The 20,888-nt window shown below is 36.9% G+C and overlaps 1 protein-coding gene across 1 annotated transcript; it reads right to left on the minus strand.

Annotated features, from left to right (window-relative positions):
• Positions 1–17,977: 17,977 nt before the first annotated feature.
• LOC101112287 (spermine synthase) lies at positions 17,978–19,592 on the minus strand. The gene is given in 2 exon segments (XM_004004426.5): positions 17,978–19,103; positions 19,106–19,592. Coding segments are annotated over 2 exon segments (1,089 nt in total). The 5' UTR covers positions 19,548–19,592; the 3' UTR covers positions 17,978–18,456.
• Positions 19,593–20,888: the final 1,296 nt, after the last annotated feature.

Consider the following 20,888-nt stretch of genomic DNA (forward strand, 5'->3'; position numbering starts at 1 on the left):
TCATTGGAAAAGACCCTGATGCTGGGAGGGATTTGGGGCAGGAGGAGAAGGGGATGACGGAGGATGAGATGGCTGGATGGCATCACGGACTTGATGGACGTTGAGTTTGAGTGAACTCCGGGAGTTGGTGATGGACAGGGACGCCTGGCATGCTGCAATTCATGGGTCGCAAAGAGTCGGACACGGCTGAGCGACTAAACTGAAGGTCCTTGTATCAACTGAGTAACATGAAAGTAGTTTGATTAAAATACCAGGATAAAACGTATAAACATAACAAATTATAGATGAGAAATAAGTCGAATGACTTCCAAATGAGCAAAAGAAATGAAAGAGGAAAAGGGAACATTGTCATATAGAACACTGGAAACATTAAAATAGATAAATATTAAATGTTTATTTGGGCTTCCCTGGTGGCTCAGGTGGTAAAGGATCCACCCATAATCCAGGAGGCTTGGCTTTCATCCCCAGATTGGGAAGATCCCTTGGAGGAGTGCACAGCAACCCACCCCAGCATTCTTGCCTGGAGAATCCCCATGGACAGAGGAGCCGGGTGGGCTATTGTCTATGGGGTCACAAATAGTTGGACATGACTGAGCAACTAAGCACAGCACAAATGTTTATTTAGTACCAAATGTTAAAATAAATAGAGCAAAAAAAAGTAGATGGTGAATATTATTATTTATGTGTATAATTTTCACGTATTAAATATATGAAGTTGGGCTTGCAAGACTCTTACAATGTTTGAGAGTTGTTGTTAGCATTGATAGAAGTGGAGTAAGCTTGGAGAGGGAAACAGAGTTACTTAGACTCTGTGGGCTTCCCAGGTGGCTCAGTGGTAAAAAATCCGCCTGCAAATGTAGGTGACTCAGGAGAAAGAGGTTCAATCCTTGAGTCAGGAAGATGCCCTGGAGAAGGAAATAAGAACCCGCTCCAGTATTCTTGCCTGGGAAATCACATGGACAGAGGAGCCTGGAGGGCTACAGTCCATGGTTCGCAAAGAGTTGGACACAACTGAGCACACAAGCACACATGCAATTTTTAAAATATTTATTTAAATAACACTTTAAAAAATAAATATCAATGCTCATTAATTTGGGACAATCAATATTCTGTAATTCATTAAAGTATTATCTATACTTTTGTAAATGTAAAAATTTTAATGGCATCAAGACCGTGGTACTTTTTTTTTTGACCAAATAATGTTATTAAGTTTACGTATGATGAAAGAGTCATATGGTTAGGTCTGAAATTGAACCCTATGCAAATATGATTTAAATAATTTTAATTCAAAGTATAACACTATTTTCTGATAACAGTAAGAAGACATTTCCCTGGACCTGGCAAAAGTCAGAGCGCTCAACGGCTACATTCCAACCTTAGACTCTCTGAAGTGTAGACATGGACCTACATTTCTTGTAAGGATGTTTTTATTTTGTGCTTAAAAGGAAAAAAAAAAAAAAAGCTTTGACAGATTTCTCTCTTGTTTTGCTAATTATTATTTAGCATACTAGGTGTCACTCTGCTGGGAATTTGAACGAGGTGGAAATTTTTATTCTAGCTGGATGTACTTCTAAGGTAGTATAGCTTGAATATTAAAGATGGATCAGTTTATCATCACTGTAACTGCCTTTCCCCTCAAAATAGAGAATTAAACAAATGCTCAGTGGAACAGCAAGAGAAATGGAAGAGGAATAGGTTGGGATTGAAAATAATTAGTCCTCAGTATAAATAATGTGAGCATATAATTTATCACACCATGTCAACTACATTGGACAATAAAAGAAGTTCAGGTTCAGTTCATTCACTTAGTCATGTCCAACTTTTGCGACAATAAAAGAAAGTACTTACAAACAAGAGCAGAAGAAAACAGAATAAACCAAGAGTCTCTGTAAACCCCAAGTATAAAGGGTTTTCTAACTTCTCAAATATTCTAGATAGTGCTACTCAGCCATTAAAAAGAGTACATTTGAATCAGTTCTAATGAGGTGGATGAAACTGGAGCCTATTATACAGAGTGAAGTCAGCCAGAAAGAAAAACACCAACATAGTATACTAACACATGTATATGGAATTTAGAAAGACGGTAATGATACCCTGTATGTGAGACAGCAAAAGAGACACCGATGTATAGAACAGTCTTTTGGACTCTGTGGGAGAGGGAGAGGGTGGGATGATTTGGGAGAATGGCATTGAAACATGTATAATATCATATATGAAACAAATAGCCAGTCCAGGTTCGATGCATGATACTGGATGCTTGGGGCTGGTGCACTGGGATGACCCAGAGAGATGGTATGGGGAGGAGGAGGGATAGGGGTTCAGGATGGGGAACACGTGTATACCTGTGGCAGATTCATGTCGATGTATGGCAAAACCAGGACAATATTATAAAGTAATTAACCTCCAATTAAAATAAATAAAAAAATAAAACAGATGGAAATACTAACCAAAAAAAAAGGAAAGAAAAAAAAAAGTTAAAAGAGGATATGAGAAGCTATATTTCAATCAAAGAGAGGAACTCCAGGAAACTTTAACAGCTTTTGTTGTTTAGTTGCTACATCAAGACCGACTCTTCACAACTCCCATACCCTGTGGCTAGCCAGGCTCCTCTGCCCATGGGATTTTCCAGGCAAGAATCCTGAGTTGGCATTTCCTCGTCCAGGTGATGTTCCCCACCCAGGGACTGAACCCAAGTCTCTTGCATTGCAGGTGGGTTCTTTATCCCTGAGCCACTGGGGAATTAATGCAGATTGCTGTTGTGGAAGTTCTTCCAGTTATTTTATTATAGGAATCAGTGGCCATAGGCGTTAAATAGATCCACAGTAGAAGGGATAATCTAACAAATAAATAATCTATACTCCATAATGTTTAACTCGGTAATTTCCAATGATACTGTAGGCATAATGTAGCTGGAGTAAGATAATTTATTGAAGTGTTTGATTATTTAATCCTTTTATATATGCCAGTTGTTGTTAAGTCACTGAGTCTTGTACAACTCCTTAGGACCCCATGGACTGCAGGATGCCAGGCTGCCTCTCTTCCCAGAAGACAGGCAGACTTCTGTCCTTCACTATCTTCAGACTCAATCTCAAAGAATATTTGAAGCCACTTACAATAACCTTATATGTATGAGGTTATTGCGTGTGTGTGTTTGTATGTGTGTATATATATATACCCACATAAAAATATAAATTTAAATATCTAGGGAATGTAAAGCTAGAACAGATGCCAGAATTGGGGCAGGAGGAGGGGTGTTCATACAGATTTAGAATATAAGGGTGAGTGGTATTTTTATATTTGAATCTCAAATTTAAAATTGTCTCACTGAGGAAAAATGTTTATGTGTATATATACACATGCATGTCTGCATATATGGTGAGCATAGGTATATTTTTCTCACAGCTACACAATGGGTACACACACACACACACACACATACGTACACTAGCATATACATGTTCACACCCATGCACAAGTGATTGAGTTTTAATTCCTAAAATAAGTTGTTTAAATGAGAATTTCTATTTAGAGGATCTGAAAGGTGTGGTAAACACTGGTTTCTGTTTTTTGTTTTTTTTTCCTAAATCTGTTTCATATACTGTCAATCATACATGTGAATATTTAATCATTCATTCATTCACTCAGGTATCAGGTGTCCATTGGCTATTAATGTATCAGAGGTAACAACTAAGTACTTACATGCAGTAGTGAGCAAATTAGATATGTTTTTATATGTATGGGGTTGTTCTTACTTAGAAAACTAATTATATAATCACATACATAAAGCGTACATTTATATCCACACAAATCTATATTTACACAACTCTATATATCTAGGTCTGTCTCTCCATCTCTCTTTTTCTATCCATCTGGCTCTTTCTTTCTATATATTTATAGACATATACTGATAGTTATAGATAAAGTTATAGATTTAAATTTATCCATTTACCTATCTATCTAAATACTAGGTCTGTGTTGACACAGACTTGGGGTAGTGTGTTTATATATAGACACAGATATATATTTATGCATATCTACAACTATATCTATGATATTATTAAATCCATATTACATTCTTCAAGGAAGCGGGACACTTCACAATACATTATACTTTAAATTAACAAAAAGATATCCACATATATGGTATGTCTTTTTATCATAGATTATGATATAAAAATAAAAAATATTTCAACTGTTATGTTGAAATCAATGTTAAAATGGAAACCAATGATAAATTTTTCCTTAGCTTACTATAACTCAATTTATGTTTTCACTTTTCTCTGTCATCCATTCCTGACCAGATGGGTTATGCCTTGTAACATAATGCACACTCCAAACGCAAATATTCTGTTCTCTTAGTAGTTCTAAATATTGTCCACAAATAATTATTAGATACCTAAGCATATGAATCAATTGAATTTAATTCAACAATTATTAGTTAAGCTGAATGAATGAAAAAATAAACATTAACAATTAATTACAAGAATCATGAAGCTTACATGCAATCCACCTGGAAAAACAGATGTTCCAACTATGAGTATTTCAGTTGAGTATAAGACAATAATACATAGATCACCTTGAAGTTTGCCAATGTGCAATGTAAGGATAAAAAATTCAGAAGACAGGGAAATTCATACCAAGCATGGAAACAATGAAAAAAGAAGGGTGCTATAGTTCAAAAAATGATTTAGAAGACATGTTTTTTTTTTTTTTTTTTCCTTCTGGATAAAACTATCCTCATCTTCCATTTCACTGGCAACTGCCACTTGGATTATTCTCATTCCTACATATTTTAAAATAAAATTATTCTCATTCTTACATATTTTAAAAGACACTTGTTCCTTGGAAATAAAGCTATGACAAACATAGACAGCATATTAAAAAGCAGAGACATCACTTCGTTGACCAAGATCTGTATAGTCAAAGGTATGATTTTTCCAGTAGTCATGTACAGATGTGAGAGATGGACCCTAAAGAGGACTGAGTGCTGAAGAATTAATGCTTTCAAACTGTGGTTTTGAAGACTCTTGAGAGTCCCTTTGACAGCAAGGAGATTAAACCAGTCAATCCCGAAGAAAATTGACCCTGAATATTCACTGGAAGGACTGATGCTGAAGGTGGAAGCTCCAATTCTTTGTCCACCTGATGCAAAGAGCTGACTCATTGGAAAAGACCCTGATGCTGGGAAAGATTGAGGGAAGCAGGAGAAGGGGATGACAGAGAATAAGATAGTTGGATGGTATCACCAACTCAATGGACATGAGTTTGAGCAAACTCCGGGGACATGGTAAAGGACTGGGAAGCTTGGCGTGCTGCAGTTCATGGGGTCACAAAGAATCAGACATGACTTAGCAACTGTACAACAAAATATTTTCAAATATTTTATGGTTGTAATTTCTTGATTTCTCTCATATGCATATATAACCTATATATATTATATACACATGATCCTATAACATATAATTCCATTTTATATTCTCCTTTTTTCTCTTAAAAGTACTGTTTACCCTCATCTTTTCCCAGTTGTTTCTGTATGTTAGCCTCTATATTTTACATTTTGAAGAAACAGATGATGCTTTTCTCTTCCTGTGAAGCCTGGTATTTTTGCTGCTGCTGTCAGCATTGCATACCTAGACTATGACAACCAAGATATTTACTTATTCTGAAAGCCAATTACATTAATATTCTTTATCTTATTGCTCAGTGCCTCATAAGGACAAACATGCCATAAAACAGTAAGTATAAATCAAATTTAAGTGTACTGCAGAGGTAATGGGGATTGTAAAAATGTCATGCTTTGGCACTGTTTGAGTGGAGACTGACCCATTATCATAATAAGTGATAAAAATCTATGTGATAAAACACATAAATGCTGTAACACTTTTGATTCTTGGTAACCCAGAAGATTTTAGATCAAAGCTAGAGTGTCAGATTGACTCTCAATAAATAAAAATAAAAAATAAAATAACTTGAACCCTCAACAAACTTAGGGAATTTTAAAATATTTACCTTCTTGTACATGAGATTTAGATTTATGAAACCAAGTAACCTATATTAATGTGTAATACATTTATGAGGACATGTTTAGATAATTTTTTTCTACAATCTTTAATTTGTTATATAAAATAACAAGGAACAGAGGAAATGTTTGGAAGCATTGTTGAGTTACCTTCAGAAAAATGTGGTATCCAGAATGAACCAATTTCACATTAAATAAGTAAAAACAAACATAGTTGTTGACACAATATGTTGACATACAGCTCAAACAACACACAATGTTAATGTCTAGTTGAATTGAAAGCAGATAACTGAAACTTATTAATTATTACTTGAAAAAAATCACAAATGTTATTACAGACCAGCAGTGAAAACTAACAAATTTCTCCCATGTATATTAAAATCCTCCCAAAACAAAAAAAAATGAAAAACAAAACCAAAAAGCTATAACTTTTCCAGCTTCAAGTAATTTCACCCAATAATGAAATACTACATCCTTCATCACTGTCCCATTAGTTGGCTCTTTTGATCAACAGAAATTACATCAATAACACTGCTGACCTCAGAAGCTTTTTGCTGACTTCAGAAGCTTTCAGTAAAAGACAGTTGTGTTGAAAACATCTAATTGTGTGGCATACAAACACCCCGTTAAGAAATCAACATGAAATTAGGTATGTGCACACAGAAATAGGGAAACTAGTAGCTTTCTTGCCCAGATATCTATTAGTTACAAATTATAGGTTATTGTTAGATAGACACAATGAGGAATGTATTTCCTAAACAGATACCATGCTCTAACTAAAACTTAAGACTGTTAGAACAAAAATGATTCACATATGACCTTATTCAACTTTTACTTTCAATAAGAACAGCTGAGCTAAATGATGCATCCTACTACACATATGAATTTTGAAAATGGAGAAATTCCTATTTGCTTTTTACAGAGGGATGTGCATGAATCAAATATACTTTTACAGCAATTACTAATGCTGTAACATACCACATTTTTGGTTGAATACTTCAGACATAGCTTAGTTTTCAAATCATTCAAACCTGGTTGAAAAGCAGCACTAAAGGAAGGATAAGCTATTGACTTTTTTGGACCAAATTTTCTCAGAGTGGGTAAATACTAGATGATACAAGACTGCTGGTAAGCGGTTACAAGATCAGTTCTGTACAGTTCAGTCGCTCAGTCATGTCTGACTCTTTGCGACCCCATGAATTGCACCATGCCAGGCCTCCCTATCCATCACCAACTCCCAGAGTACACTCAAACTCATGTCCATCGAGTTGGTGATACCATCCAGTCATCTCATCCTCTGTCGTCCCCTTCTCCTGCCCCCAATATCTCCCAGCATCAGGGTCTTTTCCAATGAGTCAACTCTTCGCATGAGGTGGCCAAAGTACTGGAGGCTCAGCTTCAGCATCAGTGCTTCCAATGAACACCGAGGACTGATCTCTTTTAGAGTGGACGGGTTGGATCTCCTTGCAGTCCAAGGGATTCTCAAGAATCTTCTCTAAACCACAGTTCAAAAGCATCAATTCTTTGGTACTCAGCTTTCTTCACAGTACAACTCTCAAATCCACACATGACCACAGGAAAAACCATAGCCTTGACTAGACGGACCTTTGTTGGCAAACTAATGTCTCTGCTTTTGAATATGCTATCTAGGTTGGTCATAACTTTCCTTCCAAGGAGTAAGCGTCTTTTAATTTCTTGGCTGCAGTCACCATCTGCACTGATTTTGGAACCCAAACAAATAAAGTCTGACACTGTTTCCACTGGTTCCCCATCTATTTCCCATGAAGTGATGGGACCAGATGCCATGATCTTCATTTTCTGGAAGTTGAGCTTTAAGCCAACTTTTTCATTCTCCTCTATCACTGTCATCAAGAGGTTTTTTTGTTCCTCTTCACTTTCTGCCATAAGGGTGGTGTCATCTGCATATTTGAGGTTATTGATATTTCTCCCAGCAATCTTGATTCTAGCTTGTGCTTCTTCCAGCCCAGAGTTTCTCATGTTTTACTCTGCATATAACTTAAATAAGCAGAGTGACAATATACAGCCTTGATGTACTCCTTTCCCTACGTGAAACCAGTCTGTTGTTCCATGTCCAGTTCTAACTGTTGCTTCCTGACCTGCATATAGATTTCTCATGAGGCAGGTCAGGTGGTCTGTATTCCCATCTCTTTGAGAATCTTACAGTTTATTGTGATACACACAGTCAAAGGCTTTGGCATAGTCAATAAAGCAGAAATAGATGTTTTTCTGGTACTCTCTTTATTTTTCCATGATCCAGCGGATGTTGGCAATTTGATTTCTGGTTCCTCTGCCTTTTCTAAAAGCAGCTTGAATATCTGAAAGTTCATGGTTCACGTATTGCTGAAGCCTGGCTTGGAGAATGTTGAGCATTGTTTTACTGGCGTGTGAGATGAGTGCAACTGTGCAGTAGTTTGAGCATTCTTTGGCACTGCCTTTCTTTGGGACTGTAATGAAAACTGACCTTTTACAGCCTTTTGGCCACTGCTGAGTTTTACAAATTTGCTGGTATACTGAGTGCAGCGCTTTCACAGCATCATCTTTCAGGATTTGAAATAGCTCAACTGGGATTCCATCACCTCCACTAGCTTTGTTTGTAGTGATGCTTCCTAAGGCCCACTTGACTTCACATTCTAGGATGTCTGGCTCTAGGTGAGTAATCACACCCTGGTGATTATCTGGGTCATGAAGATCTTTTTTGTGTAGTTCTTCTGTGTATTCTTGCCACCTCTTCTTAATATCTTCTGCTTCTGTTAGGTCCAGACCATTTCTGTCTTTTATCGAGCCCATCTTTGCATGAAATGTTCCCTTGGTATCTCTAATTTTCTTGAAGCTATCTCTAGTCTTTCCCATTCTGTTACTTCCCTCTATTTCTTTGCATTGATCACTCAGAAAGGCTTTCTTATTTCTCCTTTCTATTCTTTGGTACTCTGCATTCAGATGCTTATATCTCTCCTTTTCTCCTTTGCTTTTCACTTCTCTTCTATTCACAGCCATTTTTAAGGCCTCCTCAGACAGCCATTTTGCTTTTTTTGCATTTATTTTCCATGGGGATGGTCTTGATCCCTGTCTCCTGTACAATGTCATGAACCTCTATCCATAGTTCATCAGGCACTCTGTCTATCAGATCTAGTCCCTTAAATCTATTTCTCACTTCCACTGTATAATCATAAGGGATTTGAGTTAGGTCATACCTGAATGGTCTTGTGGTTTTGCCTACTTTCTTCAATTTAAGTCTGAATTTGGCAATAAGGAGTTCATGATCTGAGCCACAGTCAGCTCCTGGTCTTGTTTTTGCTGACTGTATAGAGCTTTTCCATCTTTGGCTGCAAAGAATATAATCAATCTGATTTTGGTGTTGACCATCTGGTGATGTCCATGTGTAGAGTCTTCTCTTGTGTTGTTGGAAGAGGGTGTTTGCTATGACAAGTTATAAGTCGTAATAGTTACATGTTATCTTTTATTAATTTAAGCTTTTCCATTTTGGGACACAATTCTCTATGTTTTTCTTACATTTCTTCACATCTTATCAAGCAAATGCACTGACAACTTCCCTTTCACATTGTCTTTTCAAGACCAAATGTATAGTGAAAACCTGGATGACAGAAATAGTGTTATTAACACTTCTCAGAGCAAAGGGCTCCCTCCAGGTAAAGATCAAGCAGGTTTATTAAAGCATACTATCAAATGTCCATAGGCTGCATTAGATTCTTTGGCTCTCACACAAGTGCACTGTGTATGGGGTATCCACATATTTTCATTCAAGTGTCTGCTATAGCACTAAGGAGACATGGCAAGCCACCGTGAACACAAGGCTTATGCTTTTTGCTCTGCAGTGAGTAATAAAGATCTTTGTCTTAGATTTGGGAATCTCATGTATCTTGTCAGTATATTATGAAACTATCAAGTTAATATATTTTCTTGTAGGTAAAATAAAATCTTAGGCCCTCTACAGTTCTTGAAAGCACCCATTGATAAATTCCTAGTAGTTGTCAGATGATGGTAACTTAGACAATTGGGCCCAAATCCTAGGTATCCCCAGTTGGTAAAGACTTTGCCTGCAATGCAGGAGACCCAGGTTCAATTCTTGGGTGGGAAAGATCCCCTGGAGAAGGAAATGGCCACTCACTCAGTATTCTTGCCTGGAGAATCCCATGAAGAGAGGAGCCTGGCAGACTACAGTCCATGGGGTCACAAGAGTTAAACATGATTTAGCGACTAAACCACCATGGACCCAAATCTACCCAATATGACAACAAATTTATTTTTTTAATGCAAATAAGGAGTTATAATGTGCCCAAGTCCTGCTACAGTTTACAATCTAAGCATGAAGTTTTGATTGGCTTCCTTGGTCGCTCAGTGGTAAGAATTTGCCTGTCCATGAAGGACATGTAGGTTCAAATGCTGGGTCAGGAAGATTCCCCTGGGGAAGGAAATGGCAATCCACTCCAGTATTCTTGTGCAAAAGAAATCACATGGACAGCGGGAACTGGTGGGCTATATATAGTCCATGAGGTAGAGAGAGTTGGACATGACTGAGAGGCTGAGCATGCACGCACAAGCACACACAATAAACAAATGAGGTCTTCCCTGAAAGCACAGTGGTAACCAATTTGCTTGCCAATGCAGGAGTTGCGGGTTTGACCCATGGGTCAGGAAGATTCCCTGGAGAAGGAAATGGTAATCCACTTCAGTGTCCTTGCCTGGGAAATTCCACTGATAGAAGGAGCCTGGAGGGCTATAGTCCATAGGGTGGCAAAGATTTGCACACAACTTAGCAACTAAACAACAAATAAGCAAATGGTCATGTTATAGTAAAAATAAAAATTGTTTTAGCTGAATTTTAAACTGATTGAGATCTGCACAGTTACATAAATTCTACTTCAGAGCCAGAATTCAACAAACCAAATCATCTCAAGAATTGTCCTATTTTGGAAGGCATATTCAAAACAAACAAAGAGATAGTGCTTTTGTTTTAGCCTTTCCTTTTTTTTTTTTTTTTTTTTTTTTTGTGGGGAAAAGTATAAACTGCATATGCTAAGGAAGAAACTGTTACTGATTATTTGGCATATGTGCTAGGAAATAATTAATAGTTTTCTTTTCTCTTAATGAAGTGAAAACCCCCTGACCTATTTGTTCCTGATCACCAAGAGACACTATTGCAAGGAATTGATACTCAGCATGGCTCTACAATTGCCTGTCTCTGACAGTTTGCTGAAGAAATTCGATCTCCTGTTGCAGACTGAATTGCCTCTCCCCTCCTGGGGCAATTCATATACTGAAGTCCTAACCTCCCCAATTTTGGAATATGACTGTTTTAGTAGACATAAAGTCTTTAAAAAAGTAAAATAAAGTCTTTAGGGTCGACCGTCATCCAATGTGAATGGAGTCCTTATAAGAAGAGATTAGGGCACGGATACAAGGGGAAAGACCATGTGAAGGCGCAAAGGAAAAGATGGCCACTCGTAAACTAAAGTTGGAGTACGCAAGGAAGTAACCCTGCCTACACTTTGACCTGAGACTTCTAGCCTCTTCAACTTCGAGGAAAATACATCCTCTTTTTTAAGCCCCCCCAGTTTTTGTTTGTTTGTTTGTTTGTTTGTTTGTTTTGCTATGGCACACCTAGTAAATGAATGGCCTTCCCTGGTGGCTCAGATGGTAAAGAATCTGCTTGCAAGGCAGGAGACCTGGGTTTGATCCCTGGGTCAGGAAGATCCCCTGAAGAAGGGAATGGCAACTCATTCGAGAATTTTTGTCTGGAGAATTCTATGGACAGAGGAGCCTGGTAGGCTACAGTCCATGGGGTCGCAGAGAGTCAGAAACAATTGAGTGACTAACACTTCACTTCACCTCACAGTAAATGATTGCACCTTCCCTATACCTAAATTCTGGCACTGTAGATAAAGAAATAATACTATATATCTTTTTTAAACATTTCTGGGAAATTTACATGATGCAATATGGTTCAAGCATCTACAATATCTCTAATAGAAATGGGAATGCTCAGTGAAATCTCAGAATCCTTCTCTAAGAATTTAAATAGCATTCTACACTCAAGGAGAAAATCCTGAAGATGAGTACCATGTGTCTTGCTGATAATACAGTCAAGGGAAACATAACTTGCATGTGTGGAAATGAATAAAGATATTGTATATATCTGATATGGTAATTTAGACCCCAAAGGAGAAGAAGGAAATTTAGAGTACCATATCTAGAGAGAAAAATGTGTGTTGATGGGTATTCTGAAGTTTTAAGGGTAAGAATATTTAGAACTATAAAACAAAGTCAGAATTGTAACATAATTTTTCAGTGATGTCTACGTAGTTCAAATATGATATGTAAATAACTAAATGAATATTTATTAAGCCATTCAATGTAGTTGCCCATAATTCTATAAGGAGGTGTGAGCAACTTATAAAAGTTGGAAACCTAATATTTACAGAAAAGTGAAAGTGTTAGTCGTTCAGTTATATCCAACTCTCTGGGACCCCATGGATCCCATGGACCCTAACTAGGATCCTCTGTCCATAGGATTCTCCAGGCAAAACTACTGGAGTGGGTAGACATCCTCTTCTCCAGGAGATTTTTCTGATGCAGGGATCAAACCTGGGTCTCCTGCACTGCAGGCAGATTCTTTACCATCTGAGCCACCAGGGAAGCCCACATTTATAGAAAAGGGTTTGTTAAAGTTCTAAGAAGATCAGGTTGTCAGAGGAAGGGTGTTTAAAAAACCAGATCCTTATGGTTTACAAATAGAATTGGGTGACATAAGGACACTGCAGTAGTCGCACGAAGGAAAAAGCTTAATGAAATGCAACAAGGTATAAGAAGATACAGAATTAGATTCTAAACAGAGAAGCAAATCCTCAAGAATTTCTAAACTGCTGAAGTAGAACTGTAGCTCTCAGAGCACTGTGTAAAGTATTAGAGAAGGGCCTCGAGATAATGATCTGTACCCTGTGGTAGGAAATATTTTGTCATTGTTTTCTTGGTTTGCTTTTCCATCTCCCTTTCAGTTCTTAGGAGGGAAGACATTGATACCCTGAGGGACTCTGGCTGAGCACCTCTCTGGGTTTATACAGACAAATTTGAAAGTGGTAAATTTCCTAATGACAAACCTGGTGTCCCTTGATATCAAAGCTTTAAGAAAATGGAAAGTCTTCTTCCATAAAATGGGGGAAAAATAAAAGTACCTGAAAAGTGAAAGGAGATAAATGAAAAAGAGGTATAAGGAACAAAGTGAAATTCAAAGAAAGCAGAACAGTTAACAGTGCCTCTACTTAATCCACTAAGTGATCAATAAATCAGACTAAAACTCACACAGTGGCTTCTACAGGAAAATCTCTAAAGTGAGTGTACACTGTGTTGAATTCTGAAAATAAATGTGACCTCAGGACATAAGGATGCAGACACCATCCTCACAGAAAAGTGAACACCAGAAATCCCAAAAATGCAAAGAGAGTGTCACACATCTACAGGTTATGGAATTGAATGGTGTCAGTCATAGCATACTTGGATTTCCAAAGTGATGCCAAAGGGCCACTTCCTGATAGTTAATTTAGAGTTGAAAGGGCAAGACAGAAGGCAACAAGGTAAAATGGTTATGGTTGTATGTATCCCAGCAATGGTTGTTTATGCTTTAAATACTAATAATTAAAAGCATGTTTAAGTTTTCATAGCTAATCTTTGCTATTGATGTTAGGGGTAAGGTATGAAAAAGATAGTTCTGCTATCCATATTGAAATTTAGTGCTAGAATGGTAGTTATTTTGGAAAAAAGTTTTGCTTAGCTCAAAATAATATTCTTTTTAAGGACCATGGGACTCCATTGTTCCAAGGGCAAGAAACAGATTAGGTCATAATGCTATACAAAACTATTCTCTATACATGCTATAATCTGTATGCATTTGAATTTTCAGCAAAAGTATTTCTTTCCAAACATATAACTATGAGAAAAAAAATAGAACTGATTTATTGGCAAGAAATACTAAATAAAGGACTCTTAATTTTAAATGTATTTTATATAACCACAAAAGTAATTCATACATTCTCTGATCATGAACAAAGAAATCTGTGAGAGAACAAGAAAAGTAACTATCTTATAGGAGATGATGCTCTGATCCCTGATATGATTAGGACAATATCAGCCATGTCTTTCTATGATGGCCATATCTGAAATTATTCAAGATTTAATGAAATCAAATTTTAGACCAGTCATAATTTACATCTTTACACCTCTTAATTTTGTTTGAATGTTCTACAACACATTATTTTAATCTACTTATACATCCATGTACATTATAAGCTATTATTTATACATACACAAATATAAAACACATGCCTAAATCTTAATATACAAGCAGTAACAAGATTTTATTTTTTCTTTGCTGGCTATCAAATTTAAGTTAAAGCTGCTTATTAATTAATTTTTATATACAGTTTCTGTCTTGTGCTTCCAATTGCCATTATGAATGCAAAATAGCTTTGCCTCATCATTGCTCAGAATTTGTTCTGAAAATGGACACACAGGTCATTGTACCCTTTGAAAACTATGTCTGAAAATGGAGTTTGGGTCATGGGATGAATGGAATAGAAGGACAGATTAACTGCTATAGAAAGTTGAGTCTCTATAAAATTATTATGTCTTTTAAAATTGTCAAATATTGAGTTAAACAAAAAACTAAGAAATAGTTATTGCTTTCCTTGTCAGTATATATTCTATTCATATCAGGCAAAAAGAAATGGCAGAAACAACAAGATTAATTAATTGATTAAACAAATATTTGTGCTCTAATTCAGTTCCAATTTCTATATTAGGTACAGTACAAAGCAGTAGTTGTCATGTTTTTAATGTTGTACTGTAGATAATGACAGGAAGCTCAAAGATAATTATATTTCAGTAGAATAAATACCAGTGGAAATGATTTTTATGGAGCTGACTGCTGTATTAGGACACGTTTATATGAATGAGAACCGCAAGTGTGAAAGGATATTTATAGCCATGTGGTGTATATATTTGTGTTTTCAGTAGCTTCAGTCATGTCTGACTCTTTGTGACCCTATGGACTGTAGCCCGCCAGGCATATCTGTCCATGGGATTCCCCAGGCAAGAATACTGGAATGTATTGCCATGCTCTCCTCCAGGGGATCTTCCCGATACAGGGATTAAACCTGCATCTCTTATGTTTCCTGCATTGGCAGGCAGGATCTTTACCACTAGTGCCACCTGGTAGGTCCATTTATAGCCATGAATCATAGTAAAATTAATTATTTTGAAATATGTATTGGAAATATGTTTCCCTCAAATTTTATCATTGTGAAATCATGAATGCCTGTCAAGTCTGATATAATGTAAACACTAGAATTAAGAAGCAAGAATTCAGCCTCCATATCTAGCTCTGCTGATATCTATTATGTTGTTCTTATGAAGAAGGTTTCTTCATTTTAAAAAAAGGGCATCGCTGTACTTCATCAGGGTCTGAGGAGCTCTCAGGTGGCCCAGAGATATCCAAGTCCCCAGAGAAAACTAATTACTTCACTTGCTTTACTAAGAGCAAATCTCTTTTGATTTATTTCCCAAAATGACTGAAAAATATTTTCCGTGGAAATAATAGTTCCATTGGTTAAATTAATTGGAAAAGCAGTAAATGATGATATCTATGTCCTGGCTAATCCAAACACAATGAGATTCTAACAAACTGCAAAACTTTATATGACAATCAGGCCAACAAATGTCAGAGTAAACAAATTTTAATTTTTGAATAAAACAACCTAAAATCAGAAAAATAACATCTGTAATCAAATCAAGGACATTTGATATGCTTTTAGTGTTGTATCTATTTATATGGATATTCAAAGTAGGAAAGCTGAATGACAAATATATTATTTTTAGGTAATATTAAGATTTGTTCTGTCTTTGTTGTAAGTGTAAGAACATGGAAGTTTTTACTCTAAATCTTTACTGAAAAAACTATTCCAATGTGCAATCCAACATGTAGAAACTCAGGGATACAGTCTTTTTTTTCTTTTAACTTTGGAGGAGTTGTTCTATCACACTCCAAACCACTGAATCCCTAAAATTTTGGTTAATGTGGCAAGTGCCTGAAACTGAAGCGTTTATTATTCAACTTATGGCTGACAAAGGTCTGTATAGTCAAGGCTATGGTCTTTCCAGTAGTCATGTACGTATGTGAGAACTGGACCATAAAGAAAGTTAAGCACCGAAGAAGTGATGCTTTTGAACTGTGGTGCTGGAGAAGACTCTTGAGAGTCCCTTGGACTGCAAGGAGAACAAACCAGTCAGTTTTAAAGGAAATGAACCCTGCATACTCATTGATAGGACTGATCCTAAAGCTGAAGCTCTAATAATTTGGCCACTTGATGCAGACAGCCAAATCACTGGACAAATCCTGAGGCTGGGAAACAATGATGGCAGAAGAAGGGGATGACACAGGATGAGATGGTTGGATGCCATCGCCGATTCAATGGACATAAACTTAGGCAAATTCCAGGAGATGGTGAGGGCCAGGGAAGCCTGGCATGCTGCAGTCTGTGGGGTTATAAAGAGTCGGACACGACTTGGCAACTGAATAGCAATGTCTGACATCACGGCATCTAGCATACTAAGGCGCCTCTGGCTTAATCCCAGTCAATAAACATTATTTTCTTGGCATATTGCATGTATGTGATATTACGGTATTCCTCAGGATATTTAAGTGGTCTAGATCTTTCATGGCTATATTATGACAAAGGGTAAGAGATTTAGCATAAACCTAGTTCAAAACTGTGAGTAAATACTGACATCCATTCAACACAGATGATACTGTTTCTGATTTTCTCTTCTAAATAGAAAGCAATACATTTGTGATATCACTGGCCACATATCATATACCTGGTCTTATTAATCTGTTTGAGCAAGAACACACTGTGTTCTGTAGGACTGTTCTGATGTGGATTGCCACTGGTTCCATAATCATCCTCCTGGATCCCGCTCATGTCTACAGAAATCAGACATGTCCATCAAATGTAAACATAAGGACAGCCATTCTTACATCATTCAGATCTTTGAAGGTGGAACTTATGACCACCATCTACATTTTCTTCCACTCTGAGATGCAATATGACATTTACTCTCTTGGCTGGTGAGAAGAATAGATCAAGAGGCTTCCACTTGGCCTTCTCTCTATGACAGCTCTTACACAACTCGTGAAGGACCTAGTGTGATGACTACACATTCGGGGGCTAGGAAAACTACAAGTGGGTGAATCATTGAACCAGTGAACTTTATCTGGGACCCCATTTATTAATTAGGCCCCTGTATGATCCTACTCTAAGAGGATGTAGGACTGATGCTTCAGATCCCTGGTTGTCAATATCAACTCAGATGCATCATGCAACATTCTTGAAATGTCCTAGTGTTTCCCTGTCCAAATAATAAATTTGATGAAATAAATGGCTATAGATTTATTTGGGTGTGAGCCTGGAATAATCATCATAAGATATACTTGGCGCAATGTTGTGGGGTCATGTCTCTTGGGAGCTGACTACCTTTTCAATCAATAATTTTTGTATCTGAATACTGGCTCAGACTAAGGAAGTACTGTGACTTATTAATACAGAAGGTGCCATAAACATTTTGCTCTTAAATTCATGCTTTCTTCTAGCTGCAAATGTTAAGCAGCATCTTCACTCACTACATGTATCTTACCCTAGTAACATCACTGTGTTCATATTAACCATCTCTAGAACTCTCTGCAGGTGCAGTCTCATGGAAGCACCTGTAAGCTTGTCACTACTATGATAAATGTGGCACTGTGGCTTCAGGAAGTTAAGGGCTTCCATTTGACCTCTTACTCTGGGGACCTATCAACCCCATCGCTATTAACAAGCCAAGTTTTGTGACTACCTCTGGCAGTCCTACTTTATTTTATTTTTTTTTAAATTTCTCATTTGTAATTTTAATTGAAGCGTTGCTATTCATTTTTAAAGTCTTTCCTCATAAGCACCAAATTTTAATATCTATATCAATTTGGGTGGGAAAGAAACTCCATGAAGAACTCCCCTCCAGAAGAAAACAATGATGTTCACTCCTCCAAACAACCAAATTCAAATTCAAAGTCTACCAAAATGAAAACAAAACAAAACAAACAAACAAAAAAAAGCCCACGCAGAAAAACAGAAACAAAAACAAAAATCACATTCTAGGGGTTCAGTGCATTTAGCAGCCTTCACTGTGCTGTCTAATCATCCTAGTTCATCAAAATATACAATTTCCATTTGATTTTTAAATTAAAAAAATAATTAAAAACAGGAAACGTGAAGGAATTCACAATCAATTGCCTGACTTGTTTCGATTTCATGTACAGCATAGAAAGGTCAGGAAGGCTATTTGCAGCACACATGACTCGGGGACACTGATTTTCAAGGTTTAGCTTTCTTCTAAACAGTGTAAAACACCCACAATTCCAAGTACGAAGGGACACAGACGATCTCCTTTGAGAATTCCACAGGACAATACAGGTGCCCCAGCTGTTCTTCGTAGAGTGACAGGGCTTCTGTCAAATTGACACAGTTCCCCTGTGTAAAATATTTCCCATCCTGTTTCAATACTTTCATTGAGAGGTCAAGAATCAGTCTGAGAAACTCCCATGTGGAATCTTCTTCTGGAGATGTGGAGATTGGAACAGCTGTCAAATCATTAATCACATAATCAAACTCTCTCCCTTCTTTGGCGTACCTCTTCAGTACTGGAATACAGTCTTCTATTAGAACCTGATAGCAGTCTCCTTTAAGATTGTCTAAGACATCACCACACGTTTTTCGCATGTATTTCTTACATCCGTCAATCACCATTTGGTCAATCTCTACCATAGTCACCATCTTTGGTTTCAGTTTGACTATTTCACATAATATGCCCCCATCTCCACCTCCCAGAATCAGTACATCTTTGCCACTGTAATCTTCTTTGCCACTGCCCATGATGGCCCGGGTATACGCCAAATCACTTTCCGCCAAATTAACATCCCCACTGAGGATGAGAATATTCCCAAATTGCTTTGAGTGTAAATGTTCTGGTAAGGTGAGTCTTCATCATACACCACTTTATCGATGTTGTACTCAACCAGGCGACCATCAGCAGTGGGCCAGTATCTGTCAATGGCCCCTCCTCGAACTATGGGTGGTAATCGCTTTACCCGCTCAGTACTGTCCTGACTCAATTCTTTCATTCTTTCTTCTACTTTGTTCAAAAGACTATCGACTTCTTTGCCTTGTGCATCACCGTCGTAGCTCTGAAGATCCAGCAACACCAATCCATGCGGGTAAATTCTCAAATTGGCAAAGCTGCCATTTTTGTTTATGTACGTCGCTAAATAGCCATGGTCCTGCCAGGTGTGCACTGACTCCGTCATCCCCTGCTCCTGGAAAATGGACTGGAGGCCTTTCAGAATGGTCTCACCATCAGCTTTGGCGCCGAGCTTGAAGTCGAGGGTGCTGTGCCGTGCTGCTGCCATAGTGAGGGAGACTGGGGGGGCCGCGCGGCGTGTCAGGCTGCGGCCTGGCAGTCCTACTTTAAAAAGAACTAACTCCAGATTTAGTGAAGCTGGCATCCCTCAGTGCATTCTCAGACTGGATCAGGGTATGGGAACTGTCTGAACCATCCTTGAAAATTTTTTGCAAATAAAAAACTTTTCTAAAATAAGAGGCTTACTAAATATTAAAAATCTATAAGACTGTTATAGAGCAGATTCACATACATATTTATATCTAAAATGTATATATTTATATAATATCTGAAAATATTTTACATGAGATAAAACCTTTTTAAAGGGCAACTATGTATTTGGGTTATTTTATCTTAATTAAGTATTTGTATGCCTTTTGTAAATAGGAAAATAGGGAATTTCCAGCTTGGGGAACTTGTGCAAAATGAGAAACACATGTACAGAATTCCCTTCTGTTAACTTGAACTTAATATTTATTTTCTTTTTTTTTTTTAAATATTATCCTCTATTAGAAAACCAAGATGGTTAGTTCACTACTGAAACTATTGAAATTGTCAAGACACAGAAGTCAGGAAGTTCTAAATTAAATTGTCTTATCACAAAATTAAATGTTGCTGAATTTCCAATTACTTCATTTTAAGGACATTAGGGATGGTTATAGCCTTGAAATTGCTCAGAATAATCAATCTTTCGCTGAATCACTTGTTAAGATACAAGAAAATGAGCTTTCTTCAGTACATATTATGTGCATAATTGGTGGCCTGTTTACAATTTCTAAAGATATGATGCTCTAAGGAGAATGCCCTATGTTCAGAATGCTGCTAGAGTGAAGAATTCAAGAATACTTAATAATATTTGATGAAAACTTTGAAAAATCAATATTGTCTAAGAATATTATTTACATGGCTTTTCTATATTTAATGATCTTGTAAATTGGTGAGATGATTTGAAAATTTATTATTGTTTCAGTTTAATGTCTTATAAAAAATGCCACAAAACACTGATGAAACAAAAGAATTTACTTGGGTGATTATATTTAGCTTAATGCTTGCTCTTTACACTTTTATTTTTAAAATTACATGAAAATAAGTTTAGATCTTGTATGTCATGCACATATGCTCAAACTTTTTTACGTATATGTTCCTACATTAATTAATCAAAAAGACTTTCATGGAGTATTTACTATAGTCTGTTCATTAAATGCATTTTGAGACATAAATAAAAAACATATCTTGTTAATCTTAAATGATTCTCAGTGTATTGGAGAAAAGAGAAATACAAACAAGCACCTCAGGTCACTAGTTTTTGTGCTTAGCTAAGAAATCATGCTTTGAGAGATAAAATAATCTA

The sequence above is a fragment of the Ovis aries genome, chromosome 2, assembly GCF_016772045.2.
Source record: "Ovis aries strain OAR_USU_Benz2616 breed Rambouillet chromosome 2, ARS-UI_Ramb_v3.0, whole genome shotgun sequence".
Taxonomy (NCBI): domain Eukaryota; kingdom Metazoa; phylum Chordata; class Mammalia; order Artiodactyla; family Bovidae; genus Ovis; species Ovis aries.